General features: G+C 41.4%; 1 protein-coding gene across 1 annotated transcript in view; it reads right to left on the reverse strand.

Annotated features, from left to right (window-relative positions):
* POLN (DNA polymerase nu) overlaps positions 1-26,607 on the reverse strand; it is a 153,390-nt gene that overhangs the window by 86,157 nt on the left and 40,626 nt on the right. Inside the window, exons 9-14 of the mRNA XM_073237950.1 lie at positions 26,225-26,289; positions 20,564-20,647; positions 20,163-20,258; positions 13,144-13,200; positions 12,206-12,259; positions 11,450-11,515 (exon numbers count right to left, since the gene is read on the reverse strand). Of these exons, the coding sequence (XP_073094051.1) occupies positions 11,450-11,515; positions 12,206-12,259; positions 13,144-13,200; positions 20,163-20,258; positions 20,564-20,647; positions 26,225-26,289 (422 nt within the window). The remainder of the gene's footprint in view (positions 1-11,449; positions 11,516-12,205; positions 12,260-13,143; positions 13,201-20,162; positions 20,259-20,563; positions 20,648-26,224; positions 26,290-26,607) is intronic.

The raw sequence follows: 26,607 nt of genomic DNA on the forward strand, positions 1-26,607 counted from the left end.
ACTAGAGCTTCTGGGCACTAGTGGGTGCCACATACAAATAAAAAACATCAAAGGAACCTGGTTCAAGCAAAAAACTCACAAACACCAGAAAAAGGGCTAAATGAAACTGAACTCACCAATCTTCCTAAAAGACAGTTTTAAAATAAAAATCATAAACATGCTCCTGGAGGTACAGAAAAATATTTAAGAAATCAGGGATGAATTTAGGATGATGGAGATTCAATCATTAAGAAATTCCATATCTGAAATGTAACATACAATAGAGGGATTTAGATGCAGCAGAAGAGATGGTAAATCAAAAGGAAACTAGAAAAGAGGAATACAAAGAAGCTGAGGCACAGAGAGAAAAAAGGATCTCTAAGAATGAAAGAATATTGAGAGAGCTCTGTGACCAATCCAAATGGAACAATATTCACATTATAGGGGGACCAGAATAAGAGAGAGAAAAAGGAATAGAAAGTGTCTTTGAGGAGGTAACTGCTGAGAACTTCCCCAATCTCGGGAAGGAGATAGTCTCTCAGGCCATGGAGGTGCAGAGATCTCCCAACACAAGGGACCCAGGGAAGACAACACCAAGGCATGTAATAATTAAAATGGCAAAGATTCAGGATAAGGACAGACTTTTAAAAGCAGCTAGATAGAGAAAAAAAGATCACATACAAAGGAAAACCCATCAGGCTATCATCAAACTTCTCAAAAGAAACCTTACAGGCTGGAAGGGAGTGGCATAATATATTTAACGCAATGAAGCAGAAGGGCCTTGCACCAAGAATGCTCTACCCTGCAAGATTATTATTTAAATTTGAAAGAGGGATTGAACAATTTTTAGATAAGCAAAAGCTGAGAGAACTTACCTCCCACAAACCACCTCTACAGTGCATTTTTGAGCGACTGCCATAGATGGAAGTGCTTCTAAGGCTAAATATCTGTCACCAGGGGAAATAAAACCACAGCAAAGAAAGTAAACAATTAATTACTAAGCAGATGCAAAATCAAATCAACTACCCCCAAAATCAATCAATGGATAGACAAAGAGTACAGAATGATACTTAATATATAAAGACTGGAAGAGGAAGAAAAAGGAGGAAGAAAAAAGAAGAAGCTTTAGGTTGTGTTTGTAACAGCACACAAACTGAGTTAAAATAGACTGTTATATAGAAAGGAAGTTACCGTTGACCCTTTGGTACCACAAATCTGAAGCCTGCAATGGCAATAAGTATATACCTATCAATAATCACCCTAAATGTAAATGGTCTGAATGCACCAATCAAAAGACACAGAGTCACTGAATGGATAAAAAAACAAGACCCGTCTATATGCTGCCTACAAGAAACTCACTTCAAACCTAAACACATACAGAGACTAAAAGTGAAGGGATGGAAAAAGATATTTCACACAACAAATAGGGTGAAAAAAGCAGGAGCTAGAGTGCTTGTATCAGATAAAATAGACTTCAAAACAAAGAAAGTCACAAGAGACAAAGAAAAACATTACATAATGATAAAGGGGTCAGTCCAACAAGAGGATATAACCATTATAAATATCTATGCACCAAAAAGAGGAGCACATACATATGTGAAATGAATACAAACAGATTTAGGAGGGAAACAGAATATAATGCATTCATTTTAGGAGGCTTCAACACACCACTCACTCCAAAGGACAGATTAAGGAGACAGAAAACAAGTAAGAAGACAGAGGCACTGAACAACACATTAGAACAGATGGACTTAACAGACATCCACAGAACACTTCACCCAGAAACAGTAGCATACACATTCTTCTCAAGTGCACATGGAACATTTTCAAGAATAGATCATATACTAGCCTACAAAAAGAGCCTCAGTGAATTCAAAAAGATTGAAATTGTATCAACCAGCTTCTCAGATCACAAAGGTATGAAACTACAAATAAACTATGCAAAGAAAACAAAAGAGCCCACAAACACATGGAGGCTTCACAACATGCTCCTAAATAAGCAATGAATCAATGACCAAATAAAAAGAGATCAAGCAATATATGGAGACAAAAGACAATAATTCAACACCCCGAAATCTGTGGGACGCAGCAAAGGCCATGCTAAGAGGGAAGTATACTGCAATATAGGCCTACCTCAGGAAAGAAGAACAATTCCATATGAACAGTCTAAACTCACAATTAACGAAACTAGAAAAGGAAGAACAGATGAGGCCCAAAGTCAGTAGAAGGAGGGACATAATGAAGATTAGAGCAGAAATAAATAAAATTAAGAAGAATAAAACAATAGAAAGAATCAATGAAAGCAGGAGCTGGTTTTTTGAGAAAATCTACAAAATAGATAAACCCCTAGCCAGACTTACCAAGAAAAAAGGATAATCTACACACATAAACAGAATCAGAAATGAGAAAGGAAAAATCACTATGGACACCACAAAAATACAAAGAATTATTAGAGAATGCTATGAAAAATTATATGCTAACAAACTGGATAAACTAGAAGAAATGGACAACTTTCTAGAAAAATACAACCTTCCAAGGCTGACCCAGGAAGAAACACAAAATCTTAACAGACTAATTACCAGCAACAAAATTGAATTGGTTATCAAAAAACTACCTAAGAACAAAACCCCTATCTAGATGGCTTCACCGCTGAATTCTGTCAAACATTTAGTGAAGACCTAATACCCATCCTCCTTAAAGTTTTCCAAAAAGTAGAAGAGGAGGGAATACTTCCAAACTCATTCCATGAGGCCAGCATCACTCTAACACCAAAACCAGACAATGACACCACAAAAAAAGAAAATTACAGATCTATATCCCTGATGAACATAGATGCAAAAATATTCAACAAAATATTAGCAAACTAAATTTAAAAATACATCAAGAAGATCATCCATCATGATCAAGTAGGATTTATTCTAGGGATGCAGGGATGGTACAATTTTAGAAAATCCATCAACATCATCCACCACATCAACAAAAAGGACAAAAACCATACAATCATCTCCATAGATGCTGAAAAACATTAGAACAAAATTGAATATCCATTCATGATAAAAACTCTCAACAAAATGGGTGTAGAGGGCAAGTACCTCAACATAACAATGGCCATATATGACAAACCCACAGCCAACATCATACTTTACAGCAAGAAGTTGAAAGCTTTTCCTTTATGATCGGGAACACGAAAAGGATGCCCACTCTCCCCACTTTTATTCAACATAGTTCTGGAGGTCCTAGCCAAGGCAAGCAGACAACACAAAGAAATAAAAGGCATCCAGATTGGTAAAGAAGAAGTTAAACCATCACTGTTTGCAGATGACATGACACTGTACATGAAATATCATAAAGAATCCACTCCAAAACTACTAGAGCTCATATCTAAATTCAGCAAAGTTGCAGGATACAAAACTAATACACAGAAAGCTGTTACATTGCTATACACTAATGATGAACTAGCAGAAAGACAAATCAGGAAAACAATTCCATTCACAATTGCATCAAAAAGAATAAAATAGTTGGGAATAAACCTAACCAAGACCTATACCCTGGAAACTACAATACACTTATGAAGGAAATTAAAGAAGATACCAATAAATGGAAATACATCCCATGCTCATGGATAGGAAGAATTAATATTGTCAAAATGGCCATTCTGCCTAAGTCAATATACAGATTCAATGCAATCCCTATAAAAATACCAACAGCATTCTTCAACAAACTAGAGCAAATTCATATGGCACCACAAAAGACCTTGAATAGCCAAAGCAATCCTGAGAAGGAAGAATAAAGATGGGAGGTTTACACTCCCCAACTTCAAGCTCTACTGCAAAGCCACAGTAACCAAGACTATTTGGTACTGGCACAAGAACAGACCCATAGACCAAAGAAACAGACTAGAGAGTCCAGATATAAACCCAAGCATATATGGTGAATTAATATACAATAAAGGAGCCATGGACACACAATGGGGATATGACAGCCTCTTCTAAAGCTGGTGTTGGCAAAACTGGACAGCTACATACAAGAGAATGAAACTGGATTATTGTCTAACCCCACACACAAAAGTAAACTCTAAATGGATCAAAGACCTGAATGTAAGTCATGAAACCATAAAACTCTTAGAAGACAACATAGGCAAAAATTTCCTGAATATAAACATGAGCAACTTTTTCCTGAATGCATCTCCTTGGGCAAGGGAAACAACATAAAAAATGAACAAATGGGACTACATCAAACTAAAAAGCTTCTGTAGAGCAAAGGACACCATCAGCAGAACAAAAGGCATCCTACAGTATGGGAGAATATATTTGTAAATGACATATCTGACAAGGGGTTAACATCCAAAATATATAAAGAACTGACAGCCTCAGCAACCAAAAAGCAAATGACTTGATTAAAAAATGGGTGGAGGATATGAACAGAGAATTCTCCAAAGAAGAAATTAAGATGGCCAACAGGCACATGAAAAGATGCTCCACATCACTAATTATCAGGGAAATGCAAATTCAAATCACAATGAGATATCACCTCACACCAGTTAGGATGGGCAGCATCGAAAAGACTAAGAACAACAAATGCTGACAAGGATGTGGAGAAAGGGGAACCCTCTTACACTGCTGGTGGGAATGTAAACCAGTTCATCCATTGTGGAAAGCAATATGGAGGTTCCTCAAAAAACTAGAAATAGAAGTACAATTTGACCTGGGAATTCCACTCCTAGGAATTTACCCAAAGAATACAAGTTCTGAGATTCAAAAAGACAGATGCACCCCTATGTTTATCGCAGCACTATTTACAATAGCCAAGACATGGAAGCAACCTAAGTGTCCATCAGCAGATGAATGGATAAAGAAGAGGTGGTGCATATACACAATGGAATATTATTCAGCCATAAGAAGAAAACAAATCCTACCATTTGCAACAACATGGATGGAGCTAGAGGATATTATGCTCAGTGAAATAAGCCAGGCAGAGAAAGATAAGTATCAAAAATGATTTCCCTTATTTGTGGAGTATAACAACGAAGCATAACTGAAGGAACAAAACAGCAGCAGACTCACAGACTCCAAAAAGGGACTAGTGGTTACTAAAGGGGAGGGTTGTTGGAGGGCGGACGGGAGGGAGGGAGAAGGGGATTGAGGGGTATTATGATTAGTACACATGGTGTGGGGGAGATCATGGGGAAGACAGTGTAGCACAGAGAAGACAAGCAGTGACTCTGTAGCATCTTACTACACTGATGGACAGTGACTGCACTGGGGTATGTGGGGGGACTGGATAGTATGTGTGAATGTAGTAACCATGTTGTTTTTCATGTGAAACCTTCATAAGAGTATATATCAATAATACCTTAATAATAAAATTGTATTTAAAAAAACAGGTCTGAATAAATTTAAAAGGATTCAAGTCACACAAAATATATCCTTTAACCACAGTGGAATTAAATTAAAATCAGAAACAGAAAAATATTTGGAAAATCACCACATATTTGGAAATTAAATAACAAACTTCTAAATAATTCATGGGTCAAAGGAGACATGGAAAGAGTTACTAGAAAAAATTTTTAATTGAATGAAAATGAAAACACAACATATCAGAATTTATTAGCTGTCAGAAAGCAGTACCTGGGGGAAAATTTATAGTATTGAATGCCTGTATCACTAAAGAAGAACGTTTTAAATCAATAAACTCAGATTCTACTTTAAGAAAGTAGAAAAGGGAGAGCAAATCAAACTCAAAGTAAGCATCAAAAATATAATCAATGAAATAGAAAACAAAAACAATAAAATTAATGAAGCCAAAAACTGATGATGGGGAAAAGAGTAATACACAAATTGCCAATGTCACAAATGAGAAAGGCGACATCACAGATACTACATATATTAAAAGGAGAGAATTTTATGAAGAACTCAGTGCCAATAAATTAAACAATTCAGATGAAGTGGATAAATTCCTTGAAAGACACCAACTATCAAGGCTCACTCAAGAAGAAATAGATAATTAACACATAATATATCTATTAAGTAAATTGAATTTGTAGTTAAGTACTTTCCTACAAAACCTCCAGGCCCAGATGCCTTCCCTATTGAATTCTATCAAACAGTTGAGAGAAAATGAAAACAATTCTACATAAATTCTCCCAGAAACTTGAAGGGGAGGACATACTTCTCAATTCATTATTTGAAGTTAACATTACCCTAATACCAAGACCAGGCAAAGATATTAGTATAAAAGAAAACTGCTAACATACATCATTAAATGAGAATGCAAAGATTCTAAACAAAAATTTGGCAAATCTAATCCAACAATATAAAAAAGGGATAATACATCAAGATCAACCGGGCTTTATTCCAGGAATGCAGAGTTGGTTTAACATTTGAACGTTTGTCAATGTAATTCATCATATTAATAAATTAAAAAAGAAAAACCATATGGTCACCTTAACAGATGCAAAAAAGAGTCTGACAAAATCCAATATCCAGATAAAAACTCTCAGCAAACTATTATTTGAAGGGAACTTTCTCAAGTTTGTCAAGGGTACTTAGGTAAAACACACAGCTGACAGCATTCTTACTGACAAAAGTGAGAGCGTCTCCTAAGATATGGAACAAGACAAGATGTCTGCTCTCCACACTTCTATTCAACATGGTACAGTGTGTTGTGGTTAGTGCAATCAGGCAAGAAAAAAAATTAAAAGGAATCCATATTGGAGAGGAAGAAAGAAAACTTTATTCACATGACATGATCATCTATATAGAAAAATCAGATGAAATGTGCAGAATAAAATTTACTGGACCTAAGGTTGTAGGATGCAAAATCAAAATATAGAAATCAACTGTATTTCTATAAACAAGCAATGAACAACTGAGAGGTGAAACAATACAATTTACAACCCTATCAAAAATATAAAGTACTTAAGAGATAAATCTGACAAAATATTTAGACAGACCCATACTTGGTTTTGCCAGGAGAAATTAATATTCAAAAGATGGAAGACTAAATATTAAGATGTTCATCTCCCTAAATCAAATTGAAGATTCAGTGTAATGCTAATGCAAATCTCAGCACTTTTTGTAGGAATTAACAAGCTGATTATAACACTGATATCAGAACACAAAGGGCCCAGAATAACCAAATTACTTTTAAAAAGAACAATGTTAGAGGGGTTCCACACTCCTAGTCAAAATAAAATAAGTCCAGGGGATGTAATACATAGCATGGTGACTGGAATAAATTGTACTGTGCTGTATATATGAAAGTTGCCAAGAGATCTTAAAAGTTCTCATCACAAGAAAAAACATTGCAACTCCATGTTGTGAGGGATGTTAACCACACTTCTCCAGTGATCATTTCATAATGTATGTATACATCAAATCACTAAGCTATACACTTCAAACTAATATAATATACATGAATTATATCTCAATTAAATAAATGTTCTCTTCTAGCAAGCAGTGTCATGCTCACCAACATCGCTATCACAAGTGTTTATAAACACTCTCTAAATGTATCAGAGAAGAGCCGACACGTCCATTCCCTGATGTTAACCTCTTTCCAAAGTATCACACACGTAGAGCTCCTATTTATAAACATCTTTATTACATGTTTTTAAACACTTCTCTAAGTGCATTTCAGAAAAGCTACCATATCCATTCCCTGCAATAACACTGTTCTCAAAGCAGCTTGTACAGAACACTCATATAACCACTGTCAATATAGATGTTTTTAAATACTTCTCTAAATGCATTACAGAATGGCAAACACATCCCTTCATTTGAAAAAAACAAAAACAATGTTGAAGGAGTTACATAACCCAAATTAAATACTCACTAGAAAGCTACGATAATCAGGACACTGCATTACTGGTATGGGAGATATACAGATCAATTGCACAGATCTAAGAAAACAGAAGTAAACCCTTATATTTATGGTGATGTCATTTTTTGACAAAGGAGCTGAAGTATTTAAATGGGGGGAAGGTCAGTCTTTTCAACAAGTAGTGTTGGGACAATTGGTATCCACTTACACAGGGATAAAGTTAGACACTTGCTTCATACCATATACAGAAATCAACTCAAAAGGGACCATAGACCTAAATGTAAAATCAGAAGCTATAAAACTTCTAGAAGAAAACAAGATAATCCTTTGTGATCTTGGTTTAGGCAAAGCTTTCTGAGATGCAACACCAAAGCATGATCCATATAAGAACACATTGATAAATTGGAATTCATTAAAATTTTAAATTTCAGTCTTTCAAAAGACGGAATCAAATGAATGAAAAGACAAACCACAGACTGGAAGAAAATACTTACAAAGTATACATCTGAGAAAGGACTTATATCTGGAACATAGAAAGAACTCTCAAAACTCAGTGATAAGAAAACAATCAATGAAAATGTACAGAAGATTTGACTACATGCCTCACTGAATAAGAGAACTGGATGGCAAATAATCATTAGTGATTAAGCCAATGTAATCAAAAACACAATGATGTACCACTGCACACCTATTAGAATGGCTAAAATTAAAAAGACTGACCATAAGTACTATGGGCTGTGAAGGAAATGGAGCTCTCATCCGGTACTGTGGATGGCAAGTGGTACAATGACTCTGGGAAGCCGTTTGGCAGGTTCTTGAGCAGTGGAACACACACCTACCACGTGACTGAGCTGTCCCTCTCTGCGGTATTTACCCAAGTGAAAACAAACTATATGTCCATAAAAGGACTGTGCACAAAGGTGCATTGTAATAACCCAAACTGGATAATATCCCAAAACTGTAAACAGCCCAAATATTGATCAATAGGTGAGTTTACAAACTGATTGCGGGACACATATACAACATGTACCACACAGCAATAAAATGGAATGAATTGTTTAAATACAGAACAACCTGGTAGAATCTCAAAATCATTAAAAAGTCAAATAAAGGTCAACCAAAAGATAAAAACATTTCACACTTTTCTATTATTAGAAATAACCATGAAGCAGAACACAAAAGTGGGTGGTGATGAGTCAACTGATAACAGTATCTTTCTTTTTGAAGAGTGTATGTGTGAGAAATTAGCTTTCTAGAAATGTTCAAAAACAGTTATAATCTGACTTATTAAATTATTAAGCATATTTTGTATGCTTTCAATAAAAAAATGTAATTCAAGCTCTACCACTTTATGGCACTATCATGTAGCCTACATAATCTGTGGTTAAACAATGTGCAGCTGGATTCAAGTTCCACATGTGAATAAAATGATAGAACAAAAGTTCTTTAAGAAAACAGAGGTAAATATTTAAGTAATCTTGGAGCTGAGAAAAGCCTTGCTAAGATGACACTACAATAGAGAGAAAAGTTGCCATAGATAGTGGAGAAAATACTGCCACACATTGCTTGTGGCGATGTTGAGAGCTAAACCATTTTGGAAGGCAATCTTAACAATAGCTATTAAAGGTAAAAATGTAATATCCTTGACCCAGGAATTCCACACCTGATAATCTACCCCAGAAAAATACAAGTACCAACACACGAGGACCTATGTGCATGATGCTTATTGCAGCTTCACTCTGAGAGGGCAAGAAATGAATGTGAAACACGTGTGCCCCGGCATAGGCCTGCCTGAGGAACAGCAGAATACACACTGATGAGAGGGAAATGGGGCTCTGCAGGGACTGCACAAGCTGTTGCCGAGAGACAAACAAGAGGCAGGAAAACAGAATGCTAGTTCTGTAAAACAAATAATGACAAAGTCATCACATGTCTGTGTACATATGTATGGATATGCATGTGTATGTTTAAGGTTTTATTAAAAGTCTGGAGGAAAATATATTCCTGTGTATGTGTATTTTTTTTTTTTACATTATTAACTCCACATTTTATTTGGATTTCAGCAGTTTTCTTTTTCTTTTCTCTTCCAGGATTCCGTCAAGGCACCACATTGGGTTAAGTCCCAGTCAGTCTCCTTCAGGCTCCTCGGCTGTGACAGTTGGTCAGGCGTTCCTTGTTTCTGATGACCTTGACACGTGGAGCAGTACTGCTCAGCTGTATTGTAGACTGTCTCTCAGTTTGAGTTTGGTTGATTGGGGCAGTGAGTTTGGGAGAAGAAACCGCAGAGATGAAGCGCCATCTCAACTCACATATCAAGGGCATAGGATACCCACTAGATCATCATGGGCGATGTCACCCTTCAGCACCTGGCTGAGGTCGGGCAGCCAGGGTACCTGCCGGGAAGTTCCCTTTTTACTTCCTCCCTTTCTATCCTTCCGCATGGTAGTCTTTGGAAAGAAGTCACTATCACACTCACACTTTAGGGGTGTTCTGTTATAAACATCTTCATGTAGGTTTCTGTGCAAACATATAAGTTTTCAAATAATCTGTGTAAATAGCTAGAAGAGCCTCAGTGGTGCGTCTGTGTTTAGTTTTATAACAAACCTCCACCTTCCACAGAGGCCGGGCTGTTCCATGTTGCTGCCAGCAGTGGGTGAGGGCTTCTTTTGTTCCACATCCTGGTCAGCACTGGGCTTCCCAGTTTGGGGATTTCCACAATGGCATCCCAGTGGTTTCCTAATGACACAGGATATGGGGCACCTTTTCATGTGCTTATTTGTCATCCACGTTCTTTGGTGAAGTGTCTGTCAAACTTGTGTATGTGTATTTTTAGGTGCACGTTTAAATAATTCACATACTTAATTCATATGTTTAAATAATTTAGATACTTCATCTAAATATAGATTCAGGTCAATGTTGATATATATTATTAAGACTTCTTAAAATTAAAAAGCATAAAATGAGCCTAATTTTATTTTTGTAGAAAAATAGTATTTTATAAACACATGCGCTTAGCAAAAAATCTGGAAAGATATACACCAAAATGTTACCCACAGTCAATTCTGCATGGTGGAATAACAGGTGACTTTCATTAGATTTTTTACATTTCTTTTCTGTACTTACAGAACTGTTCTATAATGAGAAATTAGTAATAAATCATCTTTAATTCAAAAACATACAGCCATTTAAAAAGCTAATTGCTTTACATGTTATTAAAGCTGCATAAATTCAAGGACATTTATAACTTTTTCCATCAGAGTTGGTCTTGAATAACAACAAGAAATGGAGGTGGTCATCACAGCATCAGTTATTTCAACTCATTTCTGGAAATCGTCCAGTACAAATTAAAAACAAAGAGGAGTGGGAACAGGGTGTCCCTTTTCCCCTTAGCCCCAGAGCACATGACTCTCTGGACCAGAAGAACCCCCTCACCTATTTAACACAGTTGGCACAACAGGTTTTCTTCCTCCACTAGATCCCCAAAACATAGTAGGTGCTAAATAAATATCTGAGTGAGTAAACAGGATAAAACACAACCCATCGGTATTGGGTCCCCATTTAGAAACAGAAAATGTACAGGCAAACACCTCTAGGCAAAACTTGAGTTCCAAGGCGTGGAAACCAGCCTCTAACAAAGAGGCTAACTTACCGGATGCTTGGCTGAAAGTCTTCCAGTCACAGTTCCAGTCTGATTCCACGTAGAGGAGACACAGCCCTTGATCGGTTGAAGAGAACAGGTTAAGCTCTGATGATGCAACAAGAAATCAAGCACATGCTGGGCCCCTCGGCCTCTTGGCCTACAGCACACAAGGTCACTGCTCCCCTCCAGGGGACCATGAGCTGATGGCTCTAAACTCAGACCCAGAAATATCTCTGTGTGCTAGAAAACTTCTGACGTGTGATCAGGGTAGGCAGCAAGGGAGGTTTCTCCCCCAACCCAGGCAGAGGCTGCAGTAGGACTTGTAGGTCCTTGTGTCACTTACGCCAGCCTGTGCTTGCGGAGGGGGCTGGTGAGCAGTGGGGAACTCAGCAGGGACTGAGTTGGGACCGAGCATCCACAGGGGTATCACTAGCTGTGTGGTGTCAGACAAGCCACAGAACCCCTCTGACGGCCAGCTGCTCCTGTAAAAACTACAGCACCATCACCTCCCTCACACGACTGCAGGGAGAGATGAACTAACTGGAGGAATGGCGGCCAGCAGCTTCCCCAAGCACATGGGGGCTGACACTCCGTGTGATGTCACTTTATGCCACAAAGGGACCTGACCAATAACAAAGTCATGGTTTATAGTGTTAAGGATATTAGATTATTTCATCATTAATGAAAATCTAGAGAAATTCTCCATATATCTGAACTCAGGTGTAAATCATCTTCTAATCACAACCTTTGTTCAGGTCCACTTACCTTATTTATGCACGCTAGTACTCCATCCACAAAGGCTGACTTGATCTTGTGAACCTAGATTACAAAGACAAAAATGACCACTTTGTTTAATTATTTAAATAAGAACAAGTGTCAAAGCAGAGTTTCAAAGAGAGCTGGACACTGGCTGCTGTTGTCAGGAGACACCAGGAGGCCCTGAAATGGCCACATGTGTACCTGGAGTTAAATAACAAGGACCCACAGAGAAAGATGTCTTCCTGCCCTTTTTAAAATACATCTTTTATTCTCTTTTTGCAGAAAAGCTGCAAAGATAAATGGTGAGTTCCAGAGTTCCCAGTGTCCCTGCTCCTCCTTCAAGGGGAACGAGTCATTTGCTACCATTGTGCTAATAGCTGCCAAATCCTAACAAAGATAGCAGGCCACAAGTTCAGTGCACAAGACACTGATGGTGTGAGCAATGGCACAAGTTATAAAAGTGGTCCACCAGCAAGAGAGAACTAAGGAGGCATGGACATGACAGAAAACATGAGGGGCCAGGAGAGGAGGGCATGCCAGCAAGTCAGTGCATGTTAATGCGAGATGCTGACACCCTGATGGCGAGCAATGCCACCAGCCTAGAGATGGGACAAGGGCCCTTGTGAGAGGCCTCTGAACTCAGCCCCAAGAGACGTCACTCACACTGAGTAATGACACACCAAGTATTTCCTTCCAAGTTTTGATTAGCCCTCTTCTACTGAGGACACCTTTGATTCACAGCCTGAGCAGGGCTGACTGTAGACCTGGGTGGAATCACATTAGGGTGTGAGGCTGATACAAGGCCTGCTCGGGCCATATTCCCTTCTGGACACAGTCAGGGCCGCTTCAGGGGTTATGGGTTTCTGTTAACAGAGATGCTGCCATGTAGCTCCCCTTCAACACCAACTCACTAAAAATTAAAATTAAAATTAAAATTAACCTACCTGCCGATATTCCAAAATTATCTTGGGTAGTGGATGAAGGTCTTGGAGGGCATTTAACTAAAAATGAGAGTATCACCAATATAATTCATCCTCATTTAATTTTAACATTTCAAATACTCGTTTCAGTCCTAACAATAAATGGTGTATATTGAGCATATGTTCCAAAACGAAAAGTCAACAAACCCAGTTTATTGAATGTCTTAACCTTGATCCCTCCCTTACAAAACCATTGTTGTGCATAGGAAAGCTAAAAGCATTTCACACGAGTGTGGAAATAAGATTCTTCTTGAGATTTAAATTGGTGAAATCCAAATCCAGGTCATGTAAAACACCACACAGGAGAGTAACGTAAGAAAATGCTGACAGATGTGTAACTCAATGGTTTAGAAACATGTAACATATTACAGTTATCTGGGCATAATGTTCAGGGAGGTAATAGTGGAATATAATTGTAGGTTTTGAATTTTAGAAAGTCAGGCTGTTACATCTGACAATACAAGACTGTAAAATGGTTTGGTACATTATCATGAAACGGACACACCTGGTGCTGCCTGCCACCAGATGGGACATTCCAGGTCCCCGGCAGGCCCCTGACCACTACCCTGACCCCTGCCACAGGCCACCCCTTCTAGTTTCTGAACACCATATCAGTGAAATAGGACAGGTGCTCTTTGTGGGTCGCTTCTTTTATTCAACATAATGGATTTAGGATCCATACATGTTGCAAAAAGCAGCCTTTCATTTCCTTGTGCTTTACCCCATTGCTTGAAGGTAGAGTGTTACCCATCCCACCCCTGGCACTGCAATGGTGGCTTCCGCTGTAGGGCCATTATGAACAGTGCTGTGGTGAACACGCTGGTATACAGATTGGTTAACACAAGTCCATGCATTAATGTGTGTCCTGTTGAATATATACATTAACAGTGAAGTCACTGGGTCAGCTGCAGTGACACAACATCAGGTGGTCCTGCCAAGTGAATGTGCCCCGTGACACCCACAGCACCACGGGCAGCCCACCCACCCCACCTCCCTGCTGGCGCCCATCACCCGAGGCTGTCTCAGCCGTTCTGCTCCAGGCAAAGGGCCATATTCCCTTCTGGACACAGTCAGGGCCGCTTCAGGGGTTATGGGTTTCTGTTAACAGAGATGCTGCCATGTAGCTCCCCTTCAACACCAACTCACTAAAAATTAAAATTAATTTTTAGCACGGTTCCAACATCTGTTTTCCCCGTGACTAATGAGGCTGGACAGTATTCATGTATTTATTAACTAAATGTAATTTTCTTTAATTAAACCCTGTTTATGTCTTTTACCCATTTAAAAACTTGATTTGTGTGTCTTTTTTTTCTTGATTTATAGGAATTCATTATTATGGACATGTTTTCTTTAGCCAATTACATGTGCTGGCTTCTACCCGCTGGTGACTTGCTTTTTATTTGCTTAATGGTATCTCTTCACAAACCAAGATTCTTTTTTTTTGAAAAAGAGTAAAAGTTTTATTTCAAGTTACTTATGAAAAGTGTGGGCGACCTCAGAGAGAGGAGCACCCACAAACAGAAATTCTTAATTTTATTGTTGTCTAATTTACCAGCCTTTTCCTTTATGGTTGAGGCATTGTGTGTGCTGTTTAATGTTTACTGACCACAAAGTCTGGAAGATAATCTCTTATGGTACCCTCTATAATCTTTATTGCTTTGTTTTTCATATTTAGATACAATTCACTTGAAATTTAATTTTGTATATGGTGTAAAATAGGGGTCAAGATGCACGAGCCCCCTATCATTTCTGTACAGAGCCCTCCTTACTCACTGCTTACTCAGGAGAGCACCACCCTTCTGAGAGATGTCTTTTACACACACGTGTGGGTGGGTGTGTGGGCTCCTGCCCCAGCCCACTGCCTGTCCGTGGACTAGTGCTGCACTGAACCACTCATTCCCAGTGTCTCTTATTGCTTCAGGACTAGTCCTGGTGCCCAACAGTCCTTCCCAAGATTCTATCAGCTCTTTTCATTTTTTGCATTTCCATGTAAATTTGGGAATCAGCTTGCCAATGTTAAAAAAACAAACACCTGCTAGGCTTTTAATGAAGATCATTTTGAATCTGTATATCAACTTTGGGGAGAACTGATGATGTAACTTTAATGTAATAGTGCAGAGCACAGAATTCTATCATTCTTTGACTAGAGTGAGGACAGAGTCTTGGCCAGCCATGGGGATGTAAGCAGGACAGCCACACGGCTGGTGTCCTCAAAGGCAAGCACTGCCAGGCCAGGGTGGGAGTTGAGAGTCCAGACTCACTATAATCCAGAATTGCAGTTCTCTTGGAAAAGCCATCTCTAAGGGATGAGAGTACATGGGAACATTTAGCCAAACAAACTGCTCAAGATCAGTGGCTCCTTATCCTGGCCTCACTCACAAAGTGACTTTCCGACCATGGTCTCCCTGCATATCTCCACTTGAGCCACCTAAGAGCACTTGAAAGAATTAAGTATTTGATCTCATAAAACACCAAACAAAGCGCTACCAGCACTGATGCACTGTTAGTGATCAGAGGCAGAGTCGTGGCTGCTGGCCACTCGAGCACTTGAGCACTTTGTCAACACTCCCTGCTCTAGGTCCTGACACCACTTCTTCCCATCCCCCTTCACTCTGTGGCCTCTTGTTGGCACCTCTCTTTGACCTCTAAATGTCGGTTTCTCAGAGTACATTTCTGTGATTATCAATATTGGCTGCTTTACTGGAATCAGTTGGGGAGCTTAAAAACATGCACGTGACTGGACTGCCCACCCACAGACTCTGATTCTGTGGCTCAGTCGTGGGCCTGGAGATGAGGGTTTTTCCAAAGCTCCTGCTGCGGCAGAGGACCACCATCCTAGGGTGACTTAAAAATCGGCTGGCCATGTCCAAGTGTACATCTCCAGCACAAGACTTCTCCTCACAGACCCAAATGCTCATGTGTTAACGTCTGGTGAACACTTCTGTCCCGACATGTCCAGGATTGAAAGCTTAACCTCCACCCAATAAGCTGTAACTCCCCCAGCTTCTGAGTAGCAGCCATCTCCATTTGCTCAGTGCACAACTAAGACAACTAGGAATCACCCTGAATCCCTGACCTCTGTTCTCACTTGCATGAACTCACACAGAAGTCCCTTTCTGTTCTAAAAATCCGTCTGCTTTGCTCCATCTTCATCGCCGTCCCTTGGACTAAAAATTGCTGGGATGTGGCCCCCACACCACAACAACAGCCTATTAACTAGACCCCTCAATTCTCCAACCAGCTACAATGGCAGTCTTTTTAAAACACAGCTAACACCTGTTAGAATGGCCAAAACCCAAAGCAGCACCAAACGCTGGCAAGATATGGAGCAACAGGAGCTCTCACTCTCTACTGGTGGGAATGCAGAATGGTACAGCCACGTGGGAAGGCAATTTGGCAGTTTCCTAAAAAAATCAACACACTCTTAGCATTCAAACCAACAATCCTGCTCCTTGGTATTGTTGAAAACTTACATCCACACAAAAACCTGCACACGTTTGGAGAAGCTGGGGTTCATATGGCCAGGATCCTCACTGAACTTAAACCACCTGACGATGTAACTGGCCTGTTGCTAGGCTACCGCTTCCACACCTTTAGGCAATAAGCTATTATTGTGCTATATAGAGAGCGCGGCCCAGTGCTCTGGGCGGAGGCAGAGACGCTAGTGCTCGACCTACCGCGGGGAGAACAAGCCGGGTAATAAACCCTTTCACCCCAAGAATGTTTTGCTGTCATTTCTTTGGTCACACTGAATCCATAGCGAACTTGCCCAGGGATAAAATCCACTGGCAAGACAACATGGATGTTTACAGCAGCTTTATCCACAAGTGCCCACACTAGGAAGCAGCCAAGGTGTCCTTCAGCAGGTGATGAGTAAATAGACTGTGGGCCATCCAGGCAATGGAATATTCAGCCCTAAAAAGCAATGGGCAATCAAACCAGGAAAAGACATGGAGGAATCTTAAATGCATATCACTAAGGGGAAGAAGGCAACCTGAGAAGCCTCCAAGCTGTGTGACCCCAACAATATGACGTTCTGGAAATGGTAGGACTGCGGAGACAGTGGAAGGATCAGGGGCTGCCAGGGGCTGGGGTGGCGGGGGGTGGACAGGAGGAGCCCAGAGCCTTTCCAGGACATAGAAGCTACTCTGTGTGATGCTGTAATGGCAGATATGTGTTGCCATGCATTTGTCCAAACTGGAGGTCCATCACTAGTAAAAAATGTCCCCTCTGAGGCAGGGGAGGAATATAGATATGGGGGAGGCTATCTGAGGAAGGTATGCTAGACTTGTGTGTCCCTTTTGCTCAATTTTTCTGAGAACCCAAAAGTACTCTAAAAAATGAAGTCTAATAAACCTGTATCTAGATCATAGTTGCACCCTTACTTGAACTGTTCCAGGCTGCCCATTTCACCTGAAGTCTACATCCCGCTTCACAGGGAGGGCAACACGGGGAGGGAAGTAGACAGATGGAGTCTCGATTCTAAATTGACAACTATGCACATGCTCTGCTTAGTAAGAGTTGATCTTTAAATGCACAGAATAGTATGACTTGCTCAGCTAACTCAGAGTCGGGCTAACAGGATCTGTGTCGACCACGCCTCCGTGGAAAGCACATCAGTGTCAGAAGAGGGCTGTGCTCCCTCGCTCAGGCTCTAGGTTGTCGGGAAGAACTAAGGAACAGCAGAGAGCAGGGCATGCTGCCCACTAGGCAGGATGGTGACTAAATCAGCAGTGACTCTCAGCCAAGGGGCAGCTGGAAGGGAAACCCGGCTTTCCCAGCTACTGTCCCTGCAGGAAGTTCAGGGCATACTGCCTGAATCTGCCATGAGGGTGCTGAAATCCATGCCAGTCTCTCCAGCAAGATGGGTCCTATTCTCTGCCATCCTAGTGCTCTATGAACAAACAACAGACACCTATATAGTTTAGCCTCACCACATGCTAGTTCTAGGCTGTTTGGTTCTTGAGATGCAGTGAGCAAGTCAGATGGTCTTTGATCTGTGCAACCTATATCCTAGCTAACTGAGCAAATGACTAACTAAGGTGACTTCAGGTAATGGAGAGGTGTGTGCATGAATCAAACCAAGGTGAAGAAATAGATAGTGACAGGAAGCCTTACTCGTGTAAACAAAGGAGATCTTTGTGAAAGCAATATGTGAGATGTCAATCAGAAGACAGTCATGAAAAATCTTTAGCAAGTCCCCCCAGTGGAGTCTGGAGCTGATGCAGAAACCCATGAGGCAGCAGCATGCTCAGTGGGGGACTGTGAGTGTCAAGGCCAAAGAAGGGCAGGGAACACAGGCCTGGGGATGTGCTGGAGAGGATTTCATTCTAAGTGTATGGGATGCCACTGGAAATTCAAGTCGGTAGTAATATGATTTTTCTCATGTTTTAAAAGATTGCTGCCTGAGCAGACTCAGAGACGCCAAGAATGAACTAGTGGTTACCAAAGGGGAGGGGTGTGGGGGGGTGGGGAGGGAGGGAGAGGGGATTGAGGGGTATTATGTTTAGTACACATGGTGTGGGGATCACGGGGAGAACAGTGTAGCACAGAGAAGGCACATAGTGGATCTGTGGCAACTTGCTGCACTGATGGACAGTGACTGCATTGGGCATGGGTGGGGACTTGATAATGTGGGTGAATGTAGTAACCACCTTGTTTTTTCATGTGAAACCTTCATAAGAGTGTATATCAATCATACCTTAATAAAAAATTTTTTAAAAAAAAGATCGCTGCCTGGATCTGATGAGGACATAGCCAGGGCGAGAGCATAAGCCGGGAGACTTCTTAGGGTGCTCTGGAGGGGCCTTGATGGGAAGAGGCTGAGGTGTAGACGTGAAGAAGGAGGGAAGTCGGCAAACTCAAGACTTATTTTTGTAGGGAAATTGTAGGATTTGCTGTGGGGTGAGGTTGAAAGGAAATCAAAGATGGCTCATAGGTGTCCAAATGAAGCAGCTAATAATAACAGCCAATACTTACTGACTTTCGAGCTCATTTGTCAGGCATGGGCCTCAAAACCATGCATACACACTCATACACACTTGTTGAATCCTCACAAGACTCCAGAGGACATTCTATTACTTTCCACAGATCAGGAAACAGGCACAGGTCAGCCAGGTGACGTGGCCCAAGTCTGAAACTGCTACCTTGCTCCACCCACCGCCAGCTCCCCTCCCACAGCAGAACAGGTGTAAGGCAGGGAGGCCGGGGGCGAGGCGAGTCACCTCCCTGCAGCAGAACACCGCTCCACAGGTGTCCACACTCACTCAGAACGGAGGGCCAGGTGTGCAGACAGTCAGCAAGTGAGGCAGACAGTGGTGCTGGAGCAGACAGTGTGGTGCTGGAGAGGCAGAATGCACCGAGCAGTCCGCAGGACACCCCTCTGCTGCCAAGCCAGACACTGGACACGACTCAGAAGGTCACCCAGGGCCTGCGCAGCCTCACACCACAGGGAACTGGACCCATTTATTTCCTCACCTCCATTCTGCATGCTTCCCAGGACATTACTGACTGGATTCTGAACGTCTAGTTATACTCTGCCATTCTAACAGAGAACAACTTCACTACAACCCTGTCTTTTAAAAAATGTATTCCTCTCAAGGGAAGGGTAGCTAAAATTTTCTGAAATAAATTTTGGGAAGGAAAAGACTGCTGACCTTTCCTACCCCAGCCCCTGGCAGGGGCATATAACAAAGATTATGGCTGGATTGGCCAGAATTTGGTTTTCAGAATGAAATTCCACCCAACTGTCCTTTGCAGGAAATCAAGCCAATTTTTGGATTTTTCTGGAAAACTGTCCTGTGTACCTCTTTTTCCTTGGCTCATAGGTAGGAAGGCAGCTGTAAAAAGGAAATGGTTGAATCCAGCTGCTCTGGGGTGCCTGCTGCCAGCCTGTCCCCCGCAGGAATTACTGGGTCTAGAGTCCACTCACACGCGGTGTTGACATGCTACCGTTTCAAAAATAGTGGGACTTTGGACCTTACCACAGATTCTGATGTGGATGGGTATCTCCGCAGCCCCGTTTTGGGAAGAGTCTCCCTTGGACACAGCAGGTGCAGCTTTAGCTTCCCAAAAAGGACCTTCAACAAGAGCAATTCCACAGGATGAGAGGGTCCCAGATTTGAGAGAAAGTGAACAGCACTACAGCAGAGTTAAAGACACCAGCTAGAGAAGACAGACCCAATTACATTGCACAATGATTAGATTCTGACTTAGGACTTCTCTCTGATTTAGAGCTTTTAAGTATTGAATCTCAATGTGCAACATGAACAACTTACATACTATTCAGATGATTAAAATAAAATAATATTTATAAATTTGGATTAAATCTCCCTTTGACTCCAAATAAGAAATACATTTTATAGAAGTGCTAAGCCAGCCTTACCTCCTGGAGCCTATTACTACTGGTTATAAGAAACTGTTCCCCTGCGACAAAGTGGGCTTCGTGCTCCAGTTCCTTGAGGCGAGACTATGAATGTGATAGACAATTTTGTGAATAGTTTTCACAATTTAAGGTGATTTAATTTGTTCATCAAACAATTCCTGACAAAAGCTCTAATAATAATAAACAGTAACCTACAATTTACCAAAATAGAATTTTAAAAATTCCTATTTCAACTCATGGCGGAAACTCAGGCTCTGGAATCACCACCCCAGCCACAGGAAGCAGAACCGAAGGCAGCGAGAACAGTGAACAGGACTCCAAAACAAGGGGGGCACGGGTGACTCCAGCAACACTGCCTCGGAAAGGGGTCTGACCTCACAGCCTGACTTCAGAACATCTCAAGCACCCTGAGGCAGGAGAATGAGGGCCAAAGCATTCTGGGAAACCCCAGTGGGGACGATGTTGGGCTTTCCCTCCTGACAGACAGCAGTGGCAGGGGAAGCAGCTGCAGTGCCTCAACAACCACAGTGAACCCAAACTGGGCCTCGGGGTCTGTGGGCTGGGAGGCAAGGATGGTCCAGGCGAAAAGACCGAACATGCCTTGTGCAACAGCTGCCAAACACAGCGCTGAGTGGCGCAGAGCAGTGGATATCCTGGCTTATCAGCCCCGTGTCCCCTCACCATTCTGGTTAGGAGAAAAGTAGGCGGCCAGGGCTTTAACACAATAACTACAAAGGAAAGACAGCAGAGTGTGAATCAATCAACCCTGTGAAACAGCATCCGCATTCTGCCGTTTATCAGATGATAACTACCTTTAGGCTGGAATCCCGAAAGTTTACAGATCAGGTCAGAGAAACTAGAAGCGGGACAAGAATACATAAAAATAGTGTTTAGGCAAAAAGAGCCACCAGCAACAGTGCCTGGGTCAAAGTGTGCGGAACTCTGCAGCCAAGAACTGGGAGGAGGAAAAGCAACAGGGCACTAATAGGCTGGCGCTGCGTCTGCTCAGGAAAGCATCAGACCTCAGGAAGCAAGTTCAGCAACAAGCTACCTGATCTCAAAGAATTAAGAGAAAACATGAGCTTCAGTTAAAATGGCACAGCAAATCTGCAAATTACTGCATGCCCTGAGCTTAAGCACACAATAGTAATGGGTAAATATGAACAGAAAAAACAAAAAAGACAGTTTCAAACAAGCAAAGCACACACATCTCTTCTAAGCAGAAATATGAGAACTATGGAGCAGTGGGCAGAGCTGAGGCCAAGGCCAGCGGGGTGCCAGGGCCAGCAGCCAGGCCAGTAGCCACTGAGCGAGTGCCCTTCCGCAGGATGTGGGGCCAGGCTGCACTGGTCAGTCACTGCCACGTAACAAACTAGCCAACAGCTAGCATAACAGTTCCCGTTCTGTGGGCCAGAAATTCGGTGATGTCCAGCAAGGGGCTCGTGCTGGCCTTGTGGCCTCATGGATACAGACTTGCACATCTTCCATTAGATTTAGTTAAAATATCCAGACTATTTAAAAAACAGTGCTTTTTTTAAAGTAGGCATTCTCTATGCAGTCTGCATATGAGTGCTTTGTCATATGCCTTGAAAATACAATCAAACTCCCACCAGGGTTTTTTAAATGCAGACAGTAGCATTTTATATGGAAATGCAAAGAACCTAGAATAGTCAATACCACACGGGAAACAAGGTGGAAGACATACAGTAGGGCATCAAGATGTATTCTAAGGATACTATCACTAAGCCAGGGCAGGGGGTATGAGCACAAGCACAGACAGACAGACCAGCGAGACAGAATGGGGCCCGGGAAAAGACTCCACTTATACAGTGTTAAATCCCTCACAAACAGAGACCAGACTGAAAAATACCCTGAGCAGACAGAACCAGTTTAGTCATTTAAGCAAAACTTACCTTGCTTATTTTGCAAGACAAGTGAGGCTTGTATGACAAAGCACTCATATGCTCACTACATAGAGGATGCCTATTTTTTAAATAGCACAGTTTTTTAAATAGTCTGAATATTTTAACTAAATCTAATGGAAGATGTGCAAATCTGTATCCATGAGGCCACAAAGCCAGCATGAGCCCCTTACTGGGTCACTTGCTTATGCTTCTGAAAAATCATAAGTGAAATTTAAACTGTTCCCCAAACTGCTACCCACTAACAGGTACCCACCAACCAATTCCCTTTCATTTAAGAAAATACTAATACCGTACCACTCACTGTGAAGAGTAAGTAGTCACTGCCTCCACACTACAGAAGCTGCTTTAATATAAAACAAACCGCTGAGCCTCCTTCCATGTTTTGGCTGGAATGTGCCCAGTTTGGAAACTGTCTGGCATGTGCATAATACACTTTTACTAACTACTACTGTATTGGTTCATTGGTTTTCCTTTTTTTCCCCTGAAATTTTTATATTAGTGACCTGACTTATCGTATAGACACTACTGTGAGTGAGGAAGCAATGGTACTTTTAATAAATTAAAAGAAATAAATGGAAATACATTTAGAAAAAGATCTTAACTGTACTTTATATCATATAGAAAAATTAATTTGAAATGGATGATAGGTTTAAAATAATACTGCTTATGGAAAAAACAAAGAATATCTTTACTGGAGGTAGACAAGGAGATCTTAGCACACAAAATTCTTAAAAACTTTTAAAATTATTCAGCGGACTTCATTAAAGTGAAGAGAATCAGTTCATCAAAAGACACCACTATAAAGGGAGTGAAAAGACAAGCCATACACATAGACTGGGCCAGATGGTAAATATTTTCAGCTTTGTGGGCCACATATGGTCTCTGTCACATCTTTTCTACTTTAATTTGTTTGTCTGTGTTTTAAAAAATTATTTAACGACCATTCTTCATTTGCAGGCCAGATGAAAACAGGCTACAGGATGGATCTGGCCCACAGACCATTGTTTGCCAAACCCTTTACTGCAAGAAAGTATTCTCAATATATATTACAAAGAATTTGAATACAGAATATATAAAGAACTACAAATCAATAAGAAGTCAGTTAACATAAATTTTAAAATGGGAGAAGTCTTTGACAATTGGATAGCAAAAGAATATATCTAAAATACCATTAAGTATATGAAAGTGTTCTCAATAGTATTACTTATCAGGGAAATGCAAATTAAATCCACAATGAGATACTACAGACCCACCAGAATGGCTAAAGGGAAAAGACTGACAGAACTGTGAAAACCACACATGCTGGTGAGGATGTGGAGAAATGGGAACCCTCGTGCACTGTTGGTGGGAATATAAAATGGTGTAGCTGCTTCCAAGAATGAACTAGCGGTTGCCAAAGGGGAGTGGGGGGAAAGGTGTGGGGGGAGAGAGGGAGAAGGGGATTGAGGGGTATTATGTTTAGTACACATTGTGTAGGGGAATCATGGGGAGAACAGTGTAGCACAGAGAAGGCACTTAGTGGATCTGTGGCATCTTGCTGCACTGATGAACAGTGACTGCATTGGGGTATGGGTGGGGACTTGATAATATAGGTAAATGTAGTAACCACATTGTTTTTTCATGCGAAACCTTCATAAGAGTGTATATCAATCATACCTTAATAAAAAAAAATGGTATAGCTGCTGTAGAATAAGTATGGTGGTGCCTCAGAACACTAAAAACAGAATTACCAAAAAAGCTAGCATTCACTTCTGGGTATATGCTGAAAAGAACTGAAAGCAGGATCTCAAAGATACTTATACACCCATTTTCACAGCAGCATTATTCACAAAAGCTAAAACATGGAAGCAACCCAAGTGGATTGCATCTATCAACAGATGGATAAATAAGCAAAAAGTGGTATACAGACACACACACACACAATGGGGTATTATTCAGCCTCAAAGGAAGGACATTCTAAATGATGGTACAACATGGATGAACCTTGAGGACCTTATGCTGAGTGAAATAAGCCAGTCACAAAAAAGACAAATAGTGTATGATTCCACTTACATGAGGCACTTAGACTAGTGAAAAATCATACAGACAGAAAATAGAATGGTGGTTGCCAGGGGCTGGGGGGAAGGGAGAATGAGAAGTTACTGTTTATGGGGAAAGAATTTCAGTTTTACAGTCATGAGGATGGAAGATGGTGATGGCTGAACAGCCATGTGAATGTATTTAGTACCACTGTACATTAAGAAATGTAGTTAGAAATGGCTTAGATGGTAAATTCTAAGTTGAATGTATTTTATCACAATAAATAAAAAGATTTGTACCATTCACTGTATGTAATTTCTTTCTCAATTAAAAAGCACACTAAAGTAAAAATCTGTTCCAGGTAGATTATAAACCTAATGCAAAGGATAATGAAAACAGCTTTTAAACATAACACAGAATACTTCATGAGCTTGAAGTAAGGAAAGATTTTTTAAACAGCATTCAAAATGTACTACCTATAAAGAACAAGTTGGATAAATTGTACTATATGAGAAATTAAGAACTTCTGTCATGAAAAGACCCCACTGGGAGAGTAAAAGGTAAGTAAGACAAGAGGTATGGGTAACAGGCTTGTGACCAGAACATATAAAGATATCCTGTGGGTAAGAGAAAGACAAAAACCCTCAATATAAAAATGGGTAAAAAACTTGAGCAGATCCTTTATCAAAGAGAAACTTCTAATAACCAATGATAATGTGAAAAGCTGTTCAACCTCATTAATAATCAGGAAAGCAGAAACCAAAATCCTGATGAGATATCATTATAACCTCACCCAAATGGCAGCTGGTCAGTCAGATGCACTCTTGCAGGTAAGGATGTGCAATGACAGGACCCAGATGGAATGCGATTTCGAAAGCAATTCAGTGTTATTTACTAAAGCTGAGCAATACCATCTCTGTGCCCAGGGGCCCTACCCTGCCGTGTATCCCAGAGAAGCATGTGCCCTCAGGCCCAAGAGACACGCTCACAGGGGCAGTGTGATTTGTAATGGCTGCAAACTGGAAACAACCCAGATGCCTATCAACAGCTGATAGAGCAGCGCAATGGAGGACTGCAGCCCTGAGTGACACAGTGGCATCGGGGAGGGGAGAGACGCAGAGGCCGGGTCAGAGGACAGCTGAGCTGAACTGCTTCGGCACTGAAGTGGGCAACCATATGCAACACTGCAATGACTACAGAAGTCAGGATGCAGGTACTTTGCATAGCAGGCTGGGGGTTCTGACAGGGAGAAGGCGCGTGGGGCTTCTGGAGACCTAGGTGATAGTTACATTGCAGTTTCCTTTAAAATAACTAGGTGGAACACTGTAAGGCATCTTTTCGTGCATGTTTATGGATGTATCCCTCTGTATTTTTTATTTTTCAGAGTTAGAAAGTTTTATTTTTGCCTTTTAAAGAATCCTAGAAACCCATGAGTCACCCTCACCAAACACCAGGGGTCAATGTCCTTGCAAGGAGAACCTAACTTCTGAGGGGGTCGCTGAGGATCCATGAAGTCACACACAGGTCCACAGGCAGGAGTGAGCAGACGTGGTGCTTGTTTAAACCCCCAGAGCCAGAGTAGAAGGAAGGCACCAGCATCAGTCTCAGGTAGAGGAGGAAGGGAAAAGCGAGGGGAGTCTCTCCAGAACTGTCGAGGGGAATGACTTACCAGGCAGGGCAGCACAAAGAAGCACAGGAGGCCTGGCTAATAACGTACCCCAAGAAGTGCTGATGTCCTCTCCATTTCTTCTTCATTCACCCGAATATTGTGGCATTCCATCACTGTGATTCAGACATCAAAGAAGACAACATCTGCACTGCATCAAAGTCATTTCCCACCGGACACACTGTCACTTAGGGTCAGCATCTGAGTCCAGCAGTGGTGGCAGCAGCAATGGGGCCATGCCCCGGCCAGCCACACTGGGGAGGGAGAGCCACCCGGCCCGCACGGCTGCAGAGTCCTGGAGAGGCTCTCCTCTCCTAGGTGCCCAGGACCTGACAGAGCAGGGCCAGGAGGTAAAGGCAGGGGCTGGCAGCTGTGCTCCCACGGTTCTCATGAAGTGGGAGGCTAGAGGGCAGCACACCAGGGCCAGGGCCAGC

This window comes from Manis javanica, chromosome 5 (genome assembly GCF_040802235.1).
Source record: "Manis javanica isolate MJ-LG chromosome 5, MJ_LKY, whole genome shotgun sequence".
NCBI lineage: Eukaryota > Metazoa > Chordata > Mammalia > Pholidota > Manidae > Manis > Manis javanica.